The sequence below is a fragment of the Toxotes jaculatrix genome, chromosome 20, assembly GCF_017976425.1.
Source record: "Toxotes jaculatrix isolate fToxJac2 chromosome 20, fToxJac2.pri, whole genome shotgun sequence".
NCBI classification, from domain to species: Eukaryota; Metazoa; Chordata; class Actinopteri; family Toxotidae; genus Toxotes; species Toxotes jaculatrix.
The window spans coordinates 5,545,260-5,569,690 of NC_054413.1; the positions used below are offsets into that span (position 1 = coordinate 5,545,260).

The 24,431-nt window shown below is 43.4% G+C and overlaps 1 protein-coding gene across 1 annotated transcript in view; it reads left to right on the plus strand.

Annotated features, from left to right (window-relative positions):
• Nucleotides 1–24,431, plus strand: part of fam49bb (family with sequence similarity 49 member Bb) — a 29,773-nt gene that overhangs the window by 4,258 nt on the left and 1,084 nt on the right. The window contains exons 2-11 of the mRNA XM_041065286.1: nucleotides 4,855–4,946; nucleotides 13,696–13,778; nucleotides 14,939–15,060; nucleotides 15,927–16,032; nucleotides 19,331–19,470; nucleotides 20,982–21,059; nucleotides 23,363–23,479; nucleotides 23,574–23,653; nucleotides 23,731–23,857; nucleotides 23,935–24,005. Of these exons, the coding sequence (XP_040921220.1) occupies nucleotides 13,706–13,778; nucleotides 14,939–15,060; nucleotides 15,927–16,032; nucleotides 19,331–19,470; nucleotides 20,982–21,059; nucleotides 23,363–23,479; nucleotides 23,574–23,653; nucleotides 23,731–23,857; nucleotides 23,935–24,005 (914 nt within the window). The 5' untranslated portion in view covers nucleotides 4,855–4,946; nucleotides 13,696–13,705. The remainder of the gene's footprint in view (nucleotides 1–4,854; nucleotides 4,947–13,695; nucleotides 13,779–14,938; nucleotides 15,061–15,926; nucleotides 16,033–19,330; nucleotides 19,471–20,981; nucleotides 21,060–23,362; nucleotides 23,480–23,573; nucleotides 23,654–23,730; nucleotides 23,858–23,934; nucleotides 24,006–24,431) is intronic.

Below are 24,431 nucleotides of genomic sequence, written 5' to 3' on the forward strand. Positions count from 1 at the left end.
CAGCTTGCTTTAAAATAAGCATGTGGATTTAGTGAGTGAGTGTGTATTTTATCTGTATGTGAGGAGGCATCTCCCCTGCTGTTGGGTCCACAAACACATTTATTTAATTAATTTTGCTGTTTGCTGTTAAATGATCAGAGAAAGAGGGTCTGGAGCTGTGGAGGTCCTAGCTGTGGTGGTGTGTGTTTGCAGCCTTTGGCGGCGACGAGTAATACACTTTTGATGTGAGTCTCTGATGTGTATGAGTCAGTGTGTGTGCCAGTTTCTGATCTGCAGCGCTGACTGTGCTGGTAGACTTGAGCATTCCTCTCAACTTTCTCACTTCCGTCCTGTAATGTTGGCTTATCTGAAGCCCTTAGCATGCACTTAATGAGAAGAGAGAGCAGTCTCGCATCTTTGTCCTTTCCTTTTTTTTGTCTCCTGCAGGCAGGCCGACCAAAGGCCTCCAACAGGATGCTTTTATCTGTTGCTCCCTTTGTGCAGCAGCAGCAGCATCTTCAGAGTAAATGCAGGAAAAAAAAAAGCCAAGTGGATTTTGCATTGAATTTTAACATTAGGCTATAAATAACATGGCCCACTCAGAAGGGGGGGGGGGGAACAGCCGTGACTTTGTGTGACTCTACCCCCACACCTTTCACACATGCAAAGAAAACTGCTCCAGGCTCAGATCAGAGAAAAGTGACAGAACAGATCAAGATCTTTTTAAGAGTTTCTTAAACAGGTTGACAGTTAATTGATAGTCTGAATTACAAAAAAGAAAACCGTAAAATGAAAAGTAAGTGCTTTTTTTATTGCTGCAGCCAGTAGATTAAAATTAAGCTTTCTCTTCCCAGGTGATGCTTTTATCGTGTCATGTTAAAAGCAGGCAAGCATGAGATCCTCATGTGGCCGCCTACATGTCAGTGGACGCATAGAGGAGGGGTGTTGCCACAGATGGTAGACCAGCAGGAAATTCAGTTTTTGCATGAAACTGTTGCTGTGCTGCCCCCGCACCAAACCTTCATGCTCACAACCCCTCATAGCGTTAAACAGTCACATAAACCTGAGGTAGAATTTTGTCCTCGCTTTTTTACTGCAGCTGCCCGTATGTTCATATTTAACCATGCTAAGATAAGTGAAATGTCCCATAGCTGTGCTTTATCTAGTCACTTATATTATGCTATTAATTGTAGCTGTAAATGATTATATTCAGCTTATAAGGACTATAATAATAAAGATGGCAGTAACACTAAAAATAAACCTGTATACCACTGCATGGTTAGATGATTGTCGTTGCCTGGCATGCTGTAAACCGTTTCTGAATCCAGATGAAAGGAACGAGTCATTTGTTGTGACATTTCAGCTGGAGCATCTCCAGTCCATGTAACTGAGCTGTGGGAGTTTTCTTAATGAAATGATTTTCCACAGAGGCTCCGCTGTGCTCTGTTGGCTTCAGCACGTTCGGTCGATATCCCTCCTCTGTCCTCGGCTCCCGCTCGCCAGTAGGGAGAGGGGAATACAAGTTGTCATGGCAACTTGAGTGTTAATGGAAGTTTTATTCAGTGGTGTCGAAACTAACACCAGTGGGGACTGATTTGTATCGAAGTGCCACATGTTTCTATTCTGTACTGACGGGTCCTCAATTCCTCATATACACAAACACACACACCATAAGTCTGACACACAATATCAGACTTATTAGTGTTTAAAATGGATTCTTAAACGTGTTGTACTGGTCAGAACACAAGGTCAGTTTAATAACAGTTCTGGAGCTTTTGATAGTGTCATGCAGTCTTCCTCGACAGATGTCAGTCAATTGTAGATTTACGAATTTACACAGGCTCTTTAAAGACTTCTTATTAATGTGGCCTTAAAAGTTAAGGTTTCAAATTCACTCCTGACACTGGCAACAGTAGTTGATAAGAAAACCTCCACAAAAAGTCAATTTCAAATTCAAATTTTAAGCCAAAGTGAATGAAGAGAAAAATGGAACATCTGCAGAAAAAAACTGGGTACCATCATCTGCTGAGGAGGATGGTGTCCCATGTTAGAACGCTCCAGGACACAAAATAAATGGAATTGATCCATTTAATTCTGGTGCTGAACCAAGTTTCAGGTCTTTAAATTGAAATGCAGAATCATTCAGAAATGCTGGTGCTGGAAAGTCAAATATGAAGATCTCTCTCTATGTGTCTATTGCATTTTCAGATAATAATCGGATAATAAACCTTACATTATCCATGTGTGTGATAAATGGACAGGCTTTACATATAGATCCTATTGATTAGCTCAGTGTTCTGCTCCATAGACAGATTCAACACGTGTTTTGCTGTCAGTGCCACACATGCACAACATTCACAACGTTCATGTTGTGGAATAAATTAAACCTCAAACAAACATACGCAGTATGTCGACTTATTATTGCTCCCACCAGCTGGAAACGTTGTGATGTTTCAGCCTCATCACACAGTTCTTGCACACAACATTTTCAGATCCAGTTTTGGGAGGTAGCTGCTGTGTACCTCTCTGTAAGCGACGGATCAAAACAAGGAAATAAGTATTTGAAACAGCAGGAAGCGAGCATTTAGTTCAGAGAGAATACACCTATTGCCTCTGATCCTGTGGGAACAAATATCAGATCAGTCATGCTGGTTAACTGTGTGACGTTGACTCAAGTTTTGGTATGTTATTTTAAGGGTGGTGAATTTCCGATTTCTTAAACTTTTACCTCCCACTGCCATTAGTCTTCTGTTTCCCCCGACGCGCTCCTTATTTAAATGACTTCAAGCTTTTGTTCGGACAAATAACTTATCATGTGATGAGGAGATGCCTCGGAGGTATTTCAAACCTCAAACTGTGAGCACTTACTCTGGTTAACTGTGCTGTAGTCTTTTCTCCCCCTGATGGCCTGGATTTAATTGTTGCTTGGAGGGATGAACAAAGTTGAATCACCCCACACACACACACACACACACACACACACACACACACACACACACACACACACACACACACACACACACAGAGCCATTTATGAATGACCTCATCATGTGGGTCCTACATTAGCACTGTAGTGAATGACAGTAGTCCTCTATATACAGTATGAGCCATTAACCTCCAAACCATGATGGTGGTTTGAATTGTGATCCACTTGCCATAATGTAGTTAAACATTTAGTCACACATTTATAGCAGATTGTGGACAAAAATTATATTACAAATATAAGATGGAGGACTCTGGTAGCATCAGGTTTGTGATGTTAGCTGTCACAAGCAGAGAGGGGCTGACTGAAGCTTCCAGTGTTTTCTATCTTAATAGTACATGAAATTCTAGAAGCAAAGCATGTTACTTGTTAATTTAAAACTCTGGGCTCCATTGTTCTAATAATCCTGACTGTGTTTCCTTTTAATTAAAAAATAAAAAAATCTCATTACCATCATGAGGACCATGAAGTGGGAGGCTAGTTTAATGTACTGTAGGTCTAACATTAACCTTTATAACCTCATGTGCGTATTCAGGTGATTTGGCCGTATGTTCTGCCCTCCAGCTGTAGGCATGATGCATAGCTGACTCCCATGATGCTCTGCCACAGATGTCACCCCGAAAGTCCCCTGTGACATGTCAGCTCTATTGGATTAAGATCAGGTCGCGGTCAGTTTGCATGACGGAAAAACCTCTGACAGAACGAGGGATAAGAAAAGAGGCTGTTACAGTTTTTTTTTTCTAATTTCAGCATCGAGTCCACTCTTGTTTTTGTAATTTGCCCTTTTTCACAGAGTTGTATTCGATCACACTTGCCTCCCCGGCCGACTCACCCACGGCTCGCTCCGTTTTTGTGGGTTTGAAGTTTCAGGTTTTGAAGTCTGATCACATTCATGCATGACCAACACCGCCCCTGTTCCCCTGCATTTGTATGCAGGCTGGCAAAGAGAGGAGTGTCTTGGCCCTAATGGTCTCACAGTCTACTGAGCTTGTACTCTCAATTAGGGCAGCACAACTTATGAAACAAGCTTGTGGCTTACATAGACTGTGTTGAATCTTAAAACTGAGAATTGTGACGTGGCAGTTGTTTTACTTTGGCCAGACACAGAGTCCTGGCGTTTGAAAGGTGTGTTTTAGATTAAATATATATATATATTAATATTAAATATTCTGATCACAAATGGATAACTTTTAAATGGCCTATTTTGTAGGCACTTTGAATTAGTCTCTTCAGTGAGAAGGCATAAACATGAGCTGGATTGAGCGAATTAAGTCGTGGCTCTTATACAGGAGGAAGCAGGGAGACTTGTTGAAAACCTGAAGTGAATCAGAGGAAGTGTTGCACAATAGGAAGTGGTGTGTTGTGCTTTTTTTTTTTTTTTTTCTTATATGTGTGTCTAATTGTTCCATGGTTTTTAAAAACTGCAGTTAGCTCATATTTCACAAGGAAGGTACAGTAATACGTGAAAAGCATCCTTTTTCATCTGTTACATCTCTGGTAATGTTATATTTCCCTTTTGTGTGACTTGAGTGAGTTATCTTCTACTGTAAAAGGGAACCAAAATGACATACATCCTTTTGCAATGGGTGTAACCAGTCAAAACATGCACTAGCAGAGTTGTCCAACACTGGCAAAGTGTAATTTGCTCCAGTGAAAATGCACAAAAGGAGTCTTTGAAAAAAATTCCAGTAAATTTTCCAGAACTTGTGTTTAAGAAATGTAGTTGAATTTTCTCTAAAGGAGCTGCAGTGACACAGTGATACCACTAGTTGTCTCTAGCTGTGGGTGTTTGCTTTGGACTCCTAAAATTGTCCATTTCTCGGACCGTAGATTGTTATACCTTTGTTGAGAGTTAAATTCTGATGTTTTGTTACTGTGGACCTGTGTTTCAGAGGCTGACCTCTGCTGGAGGACTGTGACCCGGGGCCACCTGCCAGGCTGGGCCTCCCTGCTCCTGACTGACAGTCATACAGCTCCACTGCTGGTAGGTCTTCGTGCCAAGTCTCACCTGTACGCCTGAGGAACGTTTGTTTTAAAGGACTGGTTTAGGGCTGCAGGGATATTTGATTTACTGCAATAAAAAACAAATTAAAGCAGCAAACCCTCACAACCAGGAAACTACAACTAGGTAATGTTTTCTTTTTGCTTTGTTTTTTTTTTTTTTTGAAGAATATGAAAATACTTGCTGATGAATTTTCTCTTGATCAGGTCATCATGCATCTTTCGGTATTTATTCATTTAATCATTGATTTCCTCTTTCCAAGACCATAGATCAGTTACATTTGCATGTGTACATTATATTCGTAAATTCAAATTTGACCATTAGACTATTTTTATACTCTAAGCTTTCATTCTGTACTCCAGATTACCATCTACATATCTGCCGTTATTTGTTTACATGTCTATTTATACCTGTTCAAGGACACAACTCATATCTGATCTTAATTTGAATTGACCACAATGCTTGAATAGCACGTTATTGAGAGTAACAGACAAAATGCTCTGCATCACTCTTGTTTGTGCGCCTGTGTTTCTCCCATTGTTTCAAAAGCGGTTCAGGTCACGGTGCTCACTGAAGGAATCTGAATCAATGGAGACATTTCTCTAAACTGCTGTTGAGTCAGCTACTTTGCTTTCTTTCCACTGGTGGTGTTTTCCATGCTGGTGTGGGCTCAGTATAGGTGGGAGGAAGAAAATCGTGTAACTGTTGTCTCACTCTCTTTGCTGTTATTCCAAATTCTGTTTGAAATATCCAAATACAAGTTGCCTGTTGTAGGCCTTGTGCACCTCGTAGACATTTGGTCCAGGATTCAGAAAATGAAGGTTTTCAGACGGATTAGAAAAATAGATCCATGTTACATTTTAGGGGCAAAAATAGTAACTACAGACTTAACATCACATTGGTAGCTTGAAGGGGAACTGATCGATTTGCTTAATAAAAAATCATCATAAAAACTGTAGAAATGCAGTTTGAGCACTGATGGTTTTAGTCTGTGTAGTAGCAGCTAGTGTGCACCAATACAGACATGTCATTATGTAAGACTGCCTGTGGTGCACCTATGCCTATTATAGTCTTAATGTGCCGTGCTGTGGGTGTATGTGTAATGCTGGCTCAGGAAATGAAGTGCATTGTGGGCCATAAAAAGGAGTCAAGTAATGTAGGCTCTCCCAGCTTCCTGCCCCCCCCACCCAAGGCCAGTGTGTTTATGTAACTACAGGGCACAGGGTCACAGCTCACACGACAAACTGGCAGCTCTGATATGAGACTGACCGCTTCTTGTACAATCGCATTTTAGATGTTTTTAATCTTGACCTTTAGAGCTCTTGGTTGCACAGATCACTTACATGTTCCTCATTTTTGGAGCAGAGACGTTTTAGCAATGTGTAGTTTTAGTGCAGGATTAATGTTTTTTTTTTTCTAAGCAAGTGATTTACTCATGTTTCCTGTTCATGTTTCCTTTTGCAGGAGAAGGGACTGTTTTTTTTTTCTCCACCCTGCTTGCATGTTTGCCCATCCCTATTGTATTTTCCTCCTTGGAGATTGTTACCATGACACACAGCTATCATTCGAACAGGCTAAGCTCCGGTGCTGGAATGCTGCACCGTTTTGACAGCTAAGCCTCAGGTGGTTCATATATAGGATCACTAAGTCAGTGTATCCCCATGAGAGATGTGTGGTGTGTGTGTCTATAGGCCAATACCAAGCTGCCATGGTGCCCTAGTAAGACTCAGATCCATTGACTAAAATAGCCTGAATGGCAAGCTATTTTAGTTAGCACGCAGTACACAGCCCTGTGGCGGTACAGGGGAGCAGTGGACATGTTGCTTTATAAATGGAGAATGGAGCTGAGTTAATGCAGCGGGCTGAGTTTTGTGTGAATATATACAGGATGGATTAGCCTCGCTAAGCCAGGGGGGAGGTGTGGTACAGCAGCCTGAGGTGAAGCTTTTCTTGGCTCGCTTGTTGCTAGGATCATAACTGGGTCAATGCTGCCCCCAGCTGGTGGAGCCTAGTAGTGTTTACACCTGTGCAGATGGAGGAATGAGCACAGAAAATATAGATTGTACGTTTTGAGCCTTATAGCTCTAAAATCAGGGATTCCCCAACTCTTTTCTTTGATACAACATCAACAAATGTTATACCATCAATTACACTACAGAACAATAGTAATATTTTTGCCCTGTTGAAGTAGTTATACCTATGAGAAGTCATGGCTGCAAGTCTTTTACTAAATAGAAATATCACTTGCTCCATTCTTGACTCAGCATATGGAAGACGCTGCGGCCCCACTTCAGCCTCACCCGCTGCATAGGTAATTTGAGATGATATGTCTGAGTGGGTGTAATACATAGAGTGGCTTGTTATGTCAGCTAAAAGCTCCCAGCTTCTCCCCAGTTATCTATTATTTATGCCACTGGAGGGCTGACACTGTAACTTCCTGCTGAGGTTTCCTTGAGGAGACCGTGGGGCTGTCAGCCTTAATGTCTGGCAGATTATCATGTAACATGGAATTAACATTTAGTCTGGAGAAATATTATTTGAATTCTGTGCCTTTTTCTAAAATGAAATTCCTCCCTTGCGTCTCCTGAAGTGTCAGCGCCTGAACACTGGGTGGTGCTCTTGGATCAGTCGTCAGTGCCGCTCTTCATCCCAGGGAACTGGCATGAAACTAGAGTTGGAAATTTATATTCTTTGCAATTATTTGCTGCAAAGGTTTTTTTTTTTTTGCATATGACAGATGACAGCAACAGCTCATTGTAAGTGCTCTCACTTGTCACTTGCGTTTGTATATTTAAGCATAAGCACCCCTGAAGCTGGTGTGTGATGGTGTAAGGTTTGGGAGTGGTCTACCTTACCATTCATGCACAACTGTTTTCATCCTCCAGATGGCACTCATCTCTCACAGAAGAAAAAAAATCGCCGGTACTCTTCAATCTGACAGTCATCATCCCTCCAAAACCTCCACTGTGCCCCACCCAAAATCCTGTTAGGGTAATATTGTGCAGGGAAAAAAATACTTAAGGTAACGCTCCACTGTATTTTGTCAATTAGAATCAAACTTAAATTTGTCCTCAAGGAAAATTGTAAAGTAGTCTGAATCTGAATGTTCAATGAGTGACACTTAAGCGTACAGTGACGTTGGTGAGTCACAGTCAGAAGGTCAGTCGAGTAATGATGGTTCGGGGCTGTTCTAGCAGAAGAATTGGGGAAAAATCTGTGTGTGAATGGGCTCAGGAGGCAGCTGCCTCCTGAGGGTGGACCGACGACAGTGAGTCAGTTTGAACCCCCCCCCCCACTTTAATGATTTCCTAACACATCCTGGGAAGGAGTCAGAGGACTCTCAAGGGCAGGGTGGGGAGGGCTTGGTTCTGAGGCAGATGTTCAGCGGATGCAGAGGAGAATCAAAGTGGTGAAACTGGTGTAGAGTTCATACAAACATCATGGACCGGTTTCACAGCTCTTTGGACTCCTCACACGTATCTGTCACAAATTATTTCCAGCCTTTTTTGGAACGTGAAGCATCATATAAGCCCTTGTAGTGTTGATGTAGAAGCCTTTTTTTCTTTTTTAATCAGTTAACTGCATTGATCTGAAATTAACACCACCCAGCCGTCAGTATCTCTCTGTGTGCTTTGATGGCGCAAAGTGTTGTATTGGTGTGACTGAAGAGTGGCACTAAGAGCCTCTTCATAGAGCTCGATTTCAATGGAGCCAGCGTTTTAGCTGACTCTTGTGTATGTGCCTGTTGCCATGGTTTCCAACTTTCATCAGGTGCCGTCCAAAAGCGAGGGGCTTAGCCAAGGATGAGGCGCTCCCGCTTTCATCCTCCTTTCTGATGTTTTTCTCTGGACAAGCTGCCGGTTTCATGTGTTCATCTCCATTCACGCTGATTGGGTTCATCACAGCTGCACTGATGTGATGCAGGAAGCTTTGTAGGGGTTGTTTTTAGGGAGGGCATATTTTTAGCTTCCTGCGTGGTTGCAGGAATAAGATGAGACTGCTGATAGTGGATGTCACTTCACGTATCACCATCAGTTGTAATGATTCAGTCCTCCTGTAGGTTTGTTTTGATTTGGCAGAATGTGGGTGAGGGGGGCATTAGCTGATGTTTACACGGGTGCAACAATGCAGAGGCATGGCTACGAGGTAATCGAGTTCACCCCCATAAACAAACAAATGGCAGGCCCCCCCCCACCCCTTCTCCTCTACGCCATGTGTCCCCTAAGCCATTTTTAGTCAGCTGGGTTGAATTGGCAGGAGATGGTCGGGGGGTGGGTGGGGGTTTAGGAGAAGTTCAGTGGGGGGAGGAGAAGGTGGGAGGAGGATGGGGGGGGGGGGGGGGGGGGTGCTAGCCCCCATTTGGGAAGTGCTCCCCCATTTTCTGCCTGTCGAAACGGGCCAGTGTCAGCGAGCTCCAGCGGGTCCAGGTCTGGCCGAGTGGGCTAATGCGATGTGGCGTGTCACCCGGGGAATCTAGGTCAAGTTTAAAGCTGCCTAGCTCTGCCCGCCTCTGCCGCAGTGTGACGCTTCAAATCCCTCCCCTTCCACACACGCAATAAAATTCAGCACACATCCTTACCCACATTTAAAAAAATTTTTTTTAAGGTGAACATCATATACAGACAAAAATGAGCCATGCATTTTCCTTTCCAGACCCACATTATTTCAGACATAAACACACACAGTCTCTGCTGCCTCTCCCCATCCCCCCTCCACACCCCAGGCAAGCTCTCAGCCTCTCCACGGCGGAGCCCACGTGACGCTCCGCGCTGTGTCTGCACCCCGGCTGGGGAGGGGAGGGCGTTGTTTTTCTTCCATAGTAAAGCAGCAGGGCACGTGGATCCTCACGCTGCAGCCGAGTAGTGGAATGTCAGCACTATCCCTCCCTCGCATTAGCCAGCCATCACCCCCCGAGCCGTTTTTGTAGGACGCTGCCGCAGTGCTCGGTTTCAGCTGTGCCCTGCTTCTCGGTGTGCCTATTAAAGGGGCGGCACAGGGCTGGGAGACGTTAAAAAGCAGTGCCATCCAGAGGTCAGGCTGCTGCATGGGCGTGGCACTGTTTTGGTGTCTTTACCAAAATAAGCTGCAGCCTTACAAATACTTATGGATGTGAATTTTTGCTGTTATTTATCCAACATTTTAATATTTTGTTGGTATATTTCAGTGGTAGAAAAGTGACATGTATCATTATATTCAGCATGTGTTCATATTAATCATAATATAGATTTAGCCTTTTTTTCATTTAAAAAACTGATGATGACGATGTGAATTTGCTGAGCGGCACATAAAAATCAAATCACATTAAATCACAAAGTGCTCCGTAGTGGAATTAAATGTTTCTCTTCACTACTAATCCGCTGTTTTTGGCGCATTACCTCATCTGTATTAATATATTCATGTGCTTTCAAGTCCTACTACTACTGTACTCGCTCCTTACCCGGAGCTCGCCTCTGATTGGCTGCTGCAATGTTTTCAATGGTACCAAATTTTTTTTGACTCCATGGATACAGTGAGCTGTTGGGTAGATTGGCTCAGCCAATAGGAGAGCTGTGCGGGCTCCTGCTTGTCAGATTCTGCCCCTGGCCTTAGAAGCAGCCCTCCCTCCCTCGTTGCGAGCACGCGATGGCTCAGTGGGGGGGTTCAAAACAACAACAAGGCTGTCGTCGGGCTCTCTGTGGTGCCCAGGTCATGCCAGCACTACTGGGTACCGGCACAGCCTTTGAGGGAGGGGGGTCTTCAATTCCTCAATCTCTCTCTGATACTGTATCTGTGCACTCTCAGCCAGCACTTCTCTTCCCTTAGCACACTATCACTAAGCGACCAGTTTATACACAGTAACTCATACTGTCTTAAATTTGAAAGGGAGCATTGTCATTATAAAAAGTCCATATAAGCTATAAAGTCAGTTTTGGTTCATGTTTATTTAATCTGCAAATGATTCTCAGGCTGCAATTTGAGTGGAAGAGTTGGAAATAAAAAGCTGCAAAATGCAAAAATTTAATCTGCCTCTTTTTCTGGTACACTTCAAGATTCTCTGGTGGACTTTGAAATGCAGGCACACAAATCCCCGTCCTTAAAATGACCTCATTTCAAACAACACATGGGAGTAGCGCACAGCCTACAAGGCTGCCAATGCCTGCGTTAAAGCACTGTGAGCCCTGGCAGCTCCGCCTGCCTGCCAGCCAGCCAGCCAGCCGGTCGGTCGGTCGGCCGGCCTCAGTCTGAGAGCGGTTGGAAGGTGGCAGCAGAGGACCAGCGGAGGCCTGGCGATGATGGGCAGTGCCCACATCATCCAGCAGGGTGAGGACAGTGACAGCCCTCATCCCTTCTGAGGCTGGATCAGGTGCCGCTTTCCGACAGCCAGTGAGGTGCCAGCGCTGGCACAGTCAGACATTCAGGTCACATTAGTGGAGGGTAATAAGACGAGCCTGGACAAGGCAGGTGGGTCTTTGCAGGTGGTCACTGGGTTCGACTGGTGACTCACAGATTTTGAACTAAATAAGTAAAAGTAAAAAAATTAATAGGACTACAACTAAATATTAATTTTATTATCAATTAATTGGCAAAGAAAACCAGCAGATATTTACATTTAAGAAGGAGAACTGGAGAATTTTTGGCCTTTTTGCTTAATAAAATTACACCAACTATCAAAACTGTTGCAGATTACATTTGTTAGTTAAGTAATTATTTCAGTTCTAGTCCAAAATACGGACGTCCGTTAATTAAGTCTCGACTGATTATCTGGATACAAAGGAGGTACTTGTATAAAGTTTTTTTTGTACTCCGACTTCACCGTCATGTAAAAATTGTCTATTCATCAATAATATTTTCTCTGTATTAAAGTAAAAAGAATTACGGACATGACCCACTGCCAGGTTTTCAAGATGGGAAAATGCACGGCGCCCCTCCCTCATACACCTCATGCATTTTAAAACCACTCCATCCAACCCACTGCTCCTGACTGCTGAGTGTGTACTTTACTCTGTCGCAGCACCTCCCTGTCTCCCAGCATTACCTGTGTTGCCTTGATTTACCCTGTCACCACTGGCCCTCACTCAGTCACTTTGGCTTTTCACCTGTCACTCATCTCAGCTGACATCTGCCTGCCAAAGTTTAACTTCGTCACTGTCCCGCGTCGACCCTCCTTCCGTCCTCTCAGAGTGCATCCTGCACGTCTCCACTCCGTCACCAAGGGTTAAATCTGTCTCCTCTGATGGAGCCCGCCACAGTTTCTCCGTACAGATCTTTGACTTGTCATATGTCGGTTGACCTCTTCTTCCGAGAAAGATCGACTCTGCTTTCTAGGAGTCAGAGGAACGACAGAGCAGAGAGCCATGAGGGGCTGTCACTTCTCATTGCGCAGCTCGCAGCTGATGTGTACGCTGTGTTTAGCTATACAGTATATGTGCGTAACAGAGGTGTGTATTTCTCAGCACGGAAGGTATGGGTGTGACCGTGAAGCCAGAGGAACTGCCAAAGCTCGGACGCACTAGACTTCCTCTCTTCTTCCTTAACCTGCAAGTCACCTGAAGACACATAAAGAGGAGAGTTTATAGGAACAACAGCAAAGTATTTGTGACACCTGCCTGAACCGTGGAATGATATGGCACAGCTGTAGGGCGAGGTACACGGGATCAGCACGGAACATGCTGAGCAGTAATGAAAATCTAGTTAGAAAGTTTGGAAAAGTTTGCCAAGAAGGAGAACACTGTGTTAATAAGATGTGATGTAGCAGTCGTTTCTGGGTGAAAGGCAGCAGGACTCAATCCTGGAAGAAGTCTACTCACGCACTTCACTTAAACATTTCCATTTTCACGTGTATGTGTTTGGAAAAATGACTTAAAATGGTGAATCGATTATCACGGTAATTGCTGATTAACTAAATTGATCATTTCAGCTTCATCCATCAATAATTTGTTGCAATTCAACTTTCGTTTTCATAGAATTAAATACGGTTCGACTCATGGAATGTCTTTGTTTCCTATGATCATATGAAGACTACTGTACTTTGTTGCCATGCACTGTTCTCCTGTGGTAAAAACTAAGGTTTTGTTTCTGTACCACATCTGCGGTAGGTACCTGGTTTTGCAAAGGTATGTGAAATATTAATGTTATGTTTCAGTTCCCATGGCCAAAATACTGCATTGCACTTTGTGATTCTGCAGAACAGTTAAAGTGAATTTCTATGCATGGCAGACGAGGTCTAAATCACATACAGCCAACAAACGTCATAATCAGGTCCTCTTATGTTTCTACATGACAACATCCCCTATTAAAGTTTAATTGGATGCGTCCTGTTATGTGCAGGAAACCAACAAACCTACTTCATGTGTGGATGTGAACATAGATTATATGTGATCTCCCTGTGGAGCCTTGTAAAAATGCATTGCTTTGCATACGGCTGCCTGTAAATGGTTATGATTGCTGGGAAGAAACTTAACAAAGCAGAAAAACTCAAACTGAGTTTTTTGTTATTTTTGGGACTTTTTGGTCTGACATCTGGTTGGCGTGCGCCCGGGCACAGGAAACACACATTAGGGGGTCCGAGGGGAACGCTGGTGTCTGCGAGCAGTGGGCACATCGGGGGGCACCACTGAATTTATACAAGCACCAGAGCAGTGAAGCAGAGCAGGAGTGATGTGGATACAGTAGTGTATCGCCACCTGCTCACTCTACTGTTGAACTCTTTTTTTTTTTTTCTAAATTGATTTTTCTCACTTTTCCTCAACAGGTATCGTAACATGGGGAACCTACTGAAAGTTTTGACATGCACAGATCTGGAACAGGAGCCCAATTTTTTCCTCGATTTTGAAAGTGAGTTCTTCTTTAGTAATTGCTCCCTCTCCTCTGACGCTGATCACATGAATATCTTACCATAACATTATCAACTTCCAAACTCTGAAGTCTTTTCACCCTTACTTATCTTTTACACTATGTTCCTCCCAGCGGCAAAAGAAATCAAATCTACCACCAGAGCTTCTGCTCTTTTCCATCAACCTCCCTCTTCCACACTGGAGTGTGTGCAGAATATCAATCAGGGCAGAGTTGCAGCAGAGCCCCCCTCCTCAAAATAAAGCGCTTAAGTTCAGCTGGTGTGTAGCCTAAGGCCCCTCAACACGGCTTGATCCTGTACTGAAGTATTCTCACACTTGGCAAACCCAGAGACTCAGTCATACCTTTAGAGAGAAGAATACCTCACACTGCTCCAACTGTTTCTTGGTGATTTTTTTTTTTTTTTTTAATATTAAAAGAACATCACAATTTTATATCTAACAGATTATTTTTATGCAACATTGCACAAAATTGTAAAGATTTATCTAAATGAACCACTTTTCAGGATAGTTTTTGCATCTGTATTATTCTGTTACTCCCTGAAATATCCTCAAAAAGGCTTATGCCAAGTATAAATGATGATTTCAAATTACAGTAAATTCAAATGCAAAATTAAAATTTGGTACGCCGCAGTAAAAAGATGATACTGTAGCTGCCAATATGAGCTGAGTTATGAGTATTTCTTCTGCATGGGAGCAGGAGTTTACAGTTATCACACTTGGCAAGGTGTTCTTGCTTCAGGTGGTGGAAAAGGGTTCACAGTGTTGCCATTCTTCATTGCCACTTCTCTCAAGGCAAAATAAAAACTCAGAAACTAAACCGTCTCTACACCCAGAGCTGTTACAAAGACGCGTAACCCTTTTTCGCTTGTCTCCTCTTATCGTCCTCCATTTCCCTCCTATCAGCCAGGAAAGTGGGTGGTGTTAAAACTAAATAGGAAGCTTTCGAAAGATGAGATTATTTCAGTGAACCTTCATTTACATAATTGTAAGTTGAACTTTAAACTTTCTGTCATATTGGAGGATTTGATAGATTTCCTAGAGCTGTTTTTACTGTATGTTGAGTCGGTGTGAATGTGGATTAGATACCAATCAGATTTTTTTCCCCGTTGACCTTGTTGTTGTTATTGTTGTCCTTTGCAGATGCCCAGCCCACAGATGCAGAGCGAGAGGTGTGGGAGGAGGTGGATGTGGTGCTAAAGGACGCGAAGGGGATCCTGGACGAGCTGCAGGCATACAAGGGAGCGGGGCAGGAGATCAGAGAGGTACACCTGAAATAAATATCCACCTCTGACTGACAGCACACAGAGCTGCTGCAGAGTCTGGAGAGACTGCTGTGTCCCGCTGTGAAGAGAAAGCATGGAATTATTAAGAGTTCATGGCTCATGAGTAGTGTAGGTGTTTCCTGCATTGTTTGCCGTCGCATTATTGTTTTCACTAGCTGACTGTTTGATCCTGGCCAGTCCATTCTTTAAACATAGTGAAGTAATGGATCTTTCTCGTAATTAAAAAAAAAAAAAAAAGTCAGATGAATAACCTTCACAAGAGACTACTGCTGGGAATAATTCACAAGGGTTGTGAAGAGACATATTTTTTTTTAAATTAAATTTCCAACTGAAGAAGTATTAGTATCCCATTTTTGGTTTCACACCGACCAAGAGTGAATAACGGTGGTTTTGTGAACAACAGGGTTCAGACAAATGCCTTTCGTAGCCTCAAAAATCGGCACATTATTAAACTTTTATGGCCGACTCAGGCCCACTGAGTGAAAATATGTTTCCATCTCCTTTATCTGGGAGAAAAGGAACTTTTCCTCTTTCAAAGAGTTTTCTAATAACATTGTCAGTCATGGAGGACAATTGGAAAAAAAAAAATTAAAAATCTAAATTGAGCAGCAGAAACAAATATATTGTCTTTTTAGATTCCTTGTCAAAATGACCCACAATGCAACTCAGCCGACTGTTCAGTTGCAGATTCAGGTGTATTATGCTAGCTGTGGCTAATGTAGCCTCACGCTGCTACTCTCAAGGTTTGGTGACCTCATGTTTGGCCACCCTCAGTGTCTGACTTTTTTGCCTATGAAACATAACATCTGGACTTTTTGACTAATTATCTTTTTTGGTGCTTCCAGGCGATCCAGAATCCCACCGATGAGGCGTTACAGGAGCAGGCGTGGGCGGCTGTGGTTCCCTTAGTGGGGAAGCTGAAGAAGTTCTATGAGTTCTCCCAGAGGTTAGGTATGTATCTGCCTGTACGCTGTGTCCACAGGAACACTGTTGCGTAGGCGGGCAAAAATTACATCACTGGTTTCTCAGACTGAAGTTCACACGTACTGTACACTGTTTCAAGTGGAACAAGCTCAGGTGCGAGATTTTGCTCAAGGACGTGTGTGTGTGAGATGTGTGTAACTGGCACTGCCAAATCACAGCGTGTATTATTCTGAGCTGTCAAGAATTGTGGAGACATTTGTAAATTTGAGCATCACCAGAGTGGCACACTTGCCACCATGAAGGACAGGAGTTGACGTCCTTTATGTAAAAGACGTTTTGTAATGGCCTCACAAAGACGCAACCTTCGTGCGTGACCTTAATTGTTTGCATGTGCATCTGCAGTATTGACTGCTGAACTGCAAGAGTCAACAGACATGCGACACATACACATAACACGCACCCCAGCCTTATATAAACAGTCTTTGAAAACCCCCACAGCCATGCATTTCTCCGGCGTGCTGCTTGCGTTGCACTGTGCACTGACCTCTGTGGGGCTATAGGTTGTTTAATTAGCATGTATACAGGGGGGAGGGGGAAGTAGGCTTACTGCTCCCTGATCTTCTTATGACCCTGAGGCTGAGGGGTGCGGGGGTGTGTAGGGTTGGAGCCCGCCATGCCTCAACACCCTCAAGCCCGTAATCCCAGTGGCGGTGCAGAAGGTAGTCAATGGGAGCAGTGGGCGGCGGCAGCCTGGTGATGGCTGTTATGTAATGAAGTAGGTCACCTCCCAGCCTCGGCTGCTGCTCTATTTCACTGCCTTGACTTTAGGCTTCAGGGGCTATCATGGCCTCCGCAGACCACTATCCTGCCTGATACGCATGAAGCTGAAAGTACTTTACTACAGGCTGGTGTTATGATCTGCAGAGCACGACCGCCAAGCATGAGAGATATTACAGAGGGAAGATTATGCAATTAGCTTTGCATTTGAAATGAAGGGACAGATTTCTCATGCTCCTACAACTCGTGCTTTCACTGACACTGGTGACAGAAAAATATAAATTTCCTACCTAGAATCCTTTTTTAATAATCAAGATTTCATGTTTTATTGTGATCAAGAGAAACTGATCTGAATGTGAGTCAGTCTGATTCATCAGAGATTGTAGAGTCTAGACCAGACTAGAGTCCCGCCATCCTCCGACCCTCCCCTCTCTGCGAGTAAAGTGCCTACATGCCCGCATTCTACTTGCCTGCTCTGCCATGACCTGATGAGATCAGACATGTCCCCACGCCCCGCCCTTCCCCGACTTCCCGACATACTAGAGTGGCTCATTTCTGAGGGCCTGAAAGCAGCTCCATCTTAACTTCTGTTTTGACTGGGACGTCGGGGAGGGGGGCGCACTGCTAAGGCCATTTTTAATCAGCCGCTTCGCTGCAAACGCTGGCCCAGGCAGATGGGAGTCATTACTGTATGGCAAACGTGCTCAATTTACTGCGCTGCACTGCCAGCGTTCCGTACGTCTTTTAAAGTCCCGTTTTCGATTATCTTAAATAGACCGCTGTCTGAATCTGCCCGTTTCTGGGTTATGCTAGTCGTCATATGTAATCAACAAGAATCGTAAAATACACTTAGAATACATTTATCTAAAGTGCTCATTTGGTACCACACAGACTTATTGCATCAGATGCTGAGTTCGTCTGGGTTATGTCATTATTGAAACGTCTCTGCAGTGTCTAGACTGGATTCTGAGCACCGTCTGCATCTATAAATAAAGATTCCCTCTGGGCTTCAAAGGTTTTCAGTTTTTTTTTTCTTCTTTTTTCAAACTAGGTGTTTGAACAAGATATGTTTGTTAAATAACATTACGTGCTTGGAAATTGTTCACTACATGTCATCTAATCTTTTCCTAATTTCTCAGCCAGGGTGTGCTTAATTATTGGTCTATGGGTATGCAATGTCAAGGCATGGCAGAGGCTTTGTATTTACTTACTGTCAAAACAATGAGTGTAATTCTGCTTGAATGAAATCCTGTTCCCCTGCCCCCCCATTTCATGCCAATGAGATAATTAGTCCCATGTCTCATCTGCATCTGAGCAGGAAAGCTTCTCGCCCCCGAACCCCCTCCCTCCCTCTCCCCCCCCCCCCTCCCTCTCCCCCCCCCCCCCCCCCCCCCCCCCCCCCCCCTCTCCCCAGACTGGCACTGGGCCCTGGGCAGTTTGGGCACCACCGCTTCCCCATTATCTGTCTGTGTCCTAATCAGGCTGCTTCAGCTGGCTGACACACTACACTGTTCACATATCTAACTGTGGTTGTGATCCACTTTAAGGACTATTCTCATCCATTTTGAGAACACACAGCAGACACACAAACACGCTGCCATACATTTGTGTACCTAGATATTCTGCATCGTGGCTGCATTAATTGATAATTTTTCCAAATAACCAATTATTTAATCCATGCCAAAATGAAAAAGTGAAAAAAACCTGTTTCTCCCTGAGCCCCATGAGACGAGCTTGTTTGTTTTGGCCAACCAGCCGTCTGATCCTCACAGCTATATATTTGTTTAGTCAATAAAATATCGATAAATTGTGGAACTGTCCATCACAATTCATACGTCCAACCAACAGTAAAAAAAAACAAAAAAAACCAAAACAAAACCTAAGGATATTACAGAATCGAAAGAAAAGAATCAGTTCTGTGAATTGTTGTTGATTAATTATGTAGAGCTGTTATGGTTTGTTGATTGACAGAAAATTAGCGAATAATCATTTCATTCATTTTTCAACCAAAAATGCCAGACATCATCTGGCAACAGCTTCTCAGTCGGGAGGATTTGCTGCTATTCTTTGTCATGTATGATGATAAATTGAATATATTTTGGGCTCTTGTTCAATATTTTTTTTTTTTTACATTTCACAGACTAAAGAAATTATTAATTAATTGAGAAAATAATTGACAGATTAATCAATAATGAAAAGAATTGTTAGTTGCCGCCCTGTAATTGCTGCTATGCAGTTTCACATTTTAGATTTGAATATTCATCTCTCTGCCATGCTACATACATTATATCTTCTCTCTCATGACCTTTGTGTCTCATTTCAAGAATATAGTGCTGATACTTAAGCCGTTAACTGGGTGCTTCAATGACAAAAACCTGAATGTGAAAGATTATTAAGCAACTGTCTCACAGCACATCCTTCATCAGGGTCCTTACACACTGAGTAAAAGCAGATATATATATATTTTTTTCACAAAAGGGCTGACGTTTTTGTGCCCGTCCCCTGACGGTGCTGCACCTCTAACGCAGAAATCGTATTTTTCTCACAGAGGCGGCGCTGCATAGCCTCCTGGGAGCTCTGACCAGCGAGACTTACGACGACACCACTCAGCACCTGGAGCGGGAGCAGGCGCTGGCCAAGCAGTTCGCCGAGATCCTGCACTTCACACTGCGCTTTGATGAGCTTAAAGTAAGACACCCTCTGTCCTCGGCCATATTCTAAGTGTCAGTTTCTACATTTAAACCCCAAATTCACCTTTTAGATGCCGATGTAAACTCTGCACTTTTCTCCTGTGATACAAAGTAGTAGTTGCCCTACAAGCTGCTGATGCCCCGGGATTGATTTTTGCACTGTGCAATTCTAAACTGCAGCCACTGAGCGCATAATTAGCATTTATTTAGAATCCTGATGCTTCTCTGCTGTTTATAATACAGTGGATGTCAGTGGAATAGCTAATAAGGGTTATTGCGGGTAAAGAGGTCTGCAAATTGTTGTCGTCCTGAGCCAAGTTCTGCATAATGTGGCAGGGTTTTTATTAATGATGTCGGGAGGAAACTTCAAGAAATGATTTGGCTTGAATTCGGAAATCGCTCATGTGCAACCCAGAAAGCACCAGGAATCAAGCATGGGCATGGGTTGAATGCCCATTGTCAAAAACATAATTGTGTGAGCGCTCATGATCAGACAGTGGTTGAACTGGTTCCCCATACACCCTCGCTCCTTAGATACAAAACCTTTAAAAAAAAAAACAAAAAAAAAAAAACCCACCCTGACACCCTGAGGCGATTTGGTGCGATGTCCCAATTAGTGCCCACTAGCCAGGCTGCCAAGATAAAAACACAAAGGTAGGGGGTGCAAGGTGGCATGACAGGCCTGGTCATCAATCTTTCACACCCATGCATGGGCTTCTGACCTAGTTAAAGTGTCTGTGCGGCGTGCAGCCCCTCCCTGGTGAAGCAGCCTGTCTCCCCTGGTGGACACAGTGGACACAGACTGAGTACCAGTCTATTGTATCAGGATTACCATGCTGCCAGTGCAGCTTTGAATGTGACAGGCTCATACAGGACTGACGATAATTAGCCACACGATCAGCTCTCACTAGTGGTGACATTTGAAAGAAGCTCTCTGGTTTGTCGGTTTCTATTTTAAGGGGTCAGCTTGGCTTCATGTTAAAACCAGATGATTCATAGTTGTAGGAAGTGGTGTCAAACAGGTCAACTGACTGCTGTTGCTTTTATCTGAGGTTTTCTTTCTAACCTTGCGTCTCCCTAATGAGACCGTTTATACCTTTTTGACAAGCTGCTTAATTGTTGAACCTCTTGTAACATGCTATACCGATGCACAGCCAGACTTTAATGGGAAAATGAAAATATTTCCTGACAGGAGGGGTGGGGATGTGGATGTTGAGGGGGATGAGTGTCAGCGGATTCAAATCCAGTTCAGCAAATAAAATTGTAATTGTATCAGTGTTCTTTTTATGTCATTCCCCCCCCCAAAGCTACATTTCTGCCTTGTTGGCTAAAACATTCTGTCATGACGATGGCGTGTTTGATCCACAGCTGAATGTCCTGCTGCAGGCTGTGCCACCTACAGACATGCAGAGACTCTCTCTCTGTCTCTCTCTCTCTCTCTCTCTCTCTCTCTCTGTCTCTCTCTGTCTCTTTCTCTATTAATATGCATTTCTGATGTTTTTTTTTCAGATGACAAATCCTGCCATTCAGAATGACTTCAGCTACTATAGGAGAACGCTGAGCCGGATGCGGATCAACAACGTACCGGTGAGCACTTTATGTCCCCCTGTCACTGTCAATGTGTTTATATCAGTGTTGGATCAGTGACTACTTGTATGTAAAAGTAGTTTCTGCAGTTCCCCTAAACTCTAGTGGGAGTTTTAGTATCTTTCAGCTCACTGTTTTGGTTTTGCAAACTATAACTTGACCACTTTGCTTCACTTTCACCTCATTAGTGTCATTTTTAGAGAAAAAAACTCTAAAAATCTACTTTATGCTACCTGCTGCATTACAAAGAGAAAGTTCTGTACACACAGCACAGAAAGTTCTGGTAAATGGTTTTGTCTTTCTTTTTTTTATTTTACATTTTACTGTAGTTCTTTAATGTTCATTATGTTCAACAATTATGTATGAATTTAGTTGTGTACCATTACAAATAAGACTGGTGTTTACATCATTTATCAATAGATTCACCAGAGATGAATAATGAGTTTATTTTAATAGTCTTCACGTTAGTGTGCAGACAGTCTGTAATTTTGTATTCCTTCAGTGTCTCCCTGGCTCTGGCCCTGATCAAATTCAAAAGTGTGAGTCATCATGATTCGTCTATACTCAGACCCGAGCCATCAGTTCTCATTATAATCCCAGCACAGTTCAGACTGCATCAGTAGAAAGGCAGGAATGATGAATGAAGTTTTCAGACTGTTTGAATGCCCCGGGAGTCAATAGGAGTGCGGTAGGAAGCGTCTCGCAACATGAAGTCAGAGCCCCACAGGGAGTTTCAGGGAGTTTGAAGCACAAAGTGGAGGGCAGCAGCGCGTGTCGGGAGAATCTTACCCCAAATCAGTAGCATGGCCCAAATCCTCAAGAGATGAGACACCTAATTCCAGGTCAATGTGGATTCTGAACAGTAGATGACACCTTCTGGGATCAAACTCTGGTCTGGACCAAAGGAGAGTCTTAATCTGGTTCCAGGCAAACTCTGCTGTGGTTTGTTTGTGCTGTGAAAACAAAGCAGACGTGTGGGATTTTAGAAAGATTCAACCAACTCAACCAGGATCATGTTTAGCTTGTTTCCTATAAACAATATTTTTATATTAACAATGAATTCAATCTCTTCAAACTGTGTGAAATATGTTAAAACCATGTAAATATCAGAAGACCGGCCAGCGTACCTTCAACCACAAATAACAGCTTTATTTAAGAGCCATAAAACGGAGTGGCTCACTCAGTTCTGTTTAAGTGTAATAGGATGTTTCCTGTATTGACTGCGAACAATAGGTCTTGTGATATAAAATTCAAGGACTCAGTGGTACTTTCTGGTATCACGCATGCTGCACTTCCCCAGATGTACATCTTTATTTAGTGGCTTCAAGGACATCTAAAAGATACTTGGTGCAAGGAATAGCGAGATGTCCATGTTCCTGTGTGTGTGCTGAATGAACTGAAACTGCTCTAAGTTGTGACCCTGTTTGACAGGAGGTTTTATCCTCCAAACCAGAATATGCCATTAGGCAAATGGGCACAGACAAGTTGTCGTTAGGACCTGTCACCGCTGAAAGATGCTCAGGCTGCCATCCCTCGTAGTAGCTCAGTCTCACACGGCAGCAGCATTTTACTCACCACTCACACGACTGAATCATTCAGACATCTGAGATGAAACACATCTGTCCCCATGGTAAACTGTCTTTGAGCTCATATGCCATCATTTGTTTGAACATGCATTGGTTTGAAATTTGGGGAGATTATTCATTATTCTAATTCTGTCTCTATTCTCATAACAAAAAAAAAAAAAAAGAAAGAAAAAAGAAAATAAAGACACAAAATGTTCTTATCACTTAAATGTGCAGACGAATTTAGAACAGGCTGTTCAAGAGACACCTTATTCTTTGTTGTCCGCCAGGTGTTTTCAGTGTCTCGTTCACTCTGAAACTGTAAAGCAGCAGGATGTGTTAGTCAGCTGGGAAACTGGGAGGAGCAGCGGGGCTCTGTGATATGGCTTATATCCGTATTCTTCTGTCAGGAATTTATTTAATTAAATGCCTTTCATATGCACACAATAAATATCACCATCTAGTCAAGCTGCATGGTGATGAGTGCCAAACAAAACATCTTTTTCCAGATAACATTTGATGTTTTGTGCCTCCTCTTATCGAGAAGGTTTAAATAAAACTGTCCACAGCATTCAAATCTGAGTTTTGGTTAAGATTCAACTGAAAGACGCGAGTATTTACAAACTCCACGGTCTGTTCTGTATCTGACCCTGACCTTTGACCTGAAGGGATGCAAGAAAGAACAGGAGTCTTCAACTAAACAGAATTATTTATCCATTTTTTAAAAATGATTCTCAGGCCGAGGGTGAAAATGAAGTCAACAACGAACTGGCCAATCGGATATCTCTCTTCTACGCTGATGCCACGCCCATGCTGAAGACATTAAGTGATGGCACAACAAAGTTTGTGTCAGAGGTGAGATGCACAGAACATGCTTGAGCTTTTATTTAACAGCTGTGTTAAAAAAAATGACATGCTCTCATTCCTTTTAACTTTTATCTTTTTACAGAACAAGAACCTGCCTATCGAAAACACAACAGACTGCTTAAGCACAATGGCGACAGTGTGTAAAGTGATGCTGGAAACACCGTGAGTGACTTTTTGTGTTCTCAGAACTTTCTTTTCATTACCTTCATGTGTGTAACCGCTCACTCACGTCCTGTCAGGGAGTACCGCAGCAGATTCAGCAGCGAGGAGACGGTGTCTTTCTGCCTCAGAGTCATGGTCGGGGTCATCATCTTGTATGACTATGTCCATCCTGTAGGAGCCTTCGCCAAGTCATCCAAAATCGATGTGAGTACAGCCACGTTCGCTCCACTGTCCCACTCTGCAGCTTGCTCTGACACTGACGGTCTGTTTCTGGTCCACAGATGAAAGGCTGCATCAAAGTCCTCAAAGATCAGCCTCCGAACAGTGTAGAAGGCCTTCTCAACGCTCTCAGGTAAGCTCATATTGAAATCAATTTGTGTTTTTCCCCTGCAGCTCAGCGTGCAATGTGATTGTCATTCACCAGTTGTGGTTTTCACTGAAAAGGAGAAGGCTGCTCATGCTGTGAGTTGGATGATATTGGTGCAGCAGGCAGACCTCTTGGTTCATTTCACACCCCCCTTCCAGCGCAGCGACTCATTCCCTGCACAGTCCACCAGGGACTCGGTCAGCTGGGAGCCCTCTGTGCCTGATTCGGGTTGGGTGTCGAAACCTCTCCAGAGAGGCCGATTACATCTGACACCTCGTCTCCCCTCATGGTCTCCCAAATTGTACCCGCCTCGTCTAACTCTCGTCGCCGCTGGAGCTGACAGGGCCGTTTCTGTGTCAGCCTCACATCTGTATCTCTGCCTCTGTAACGGGGGCCCGAGGCAGGCTAGCG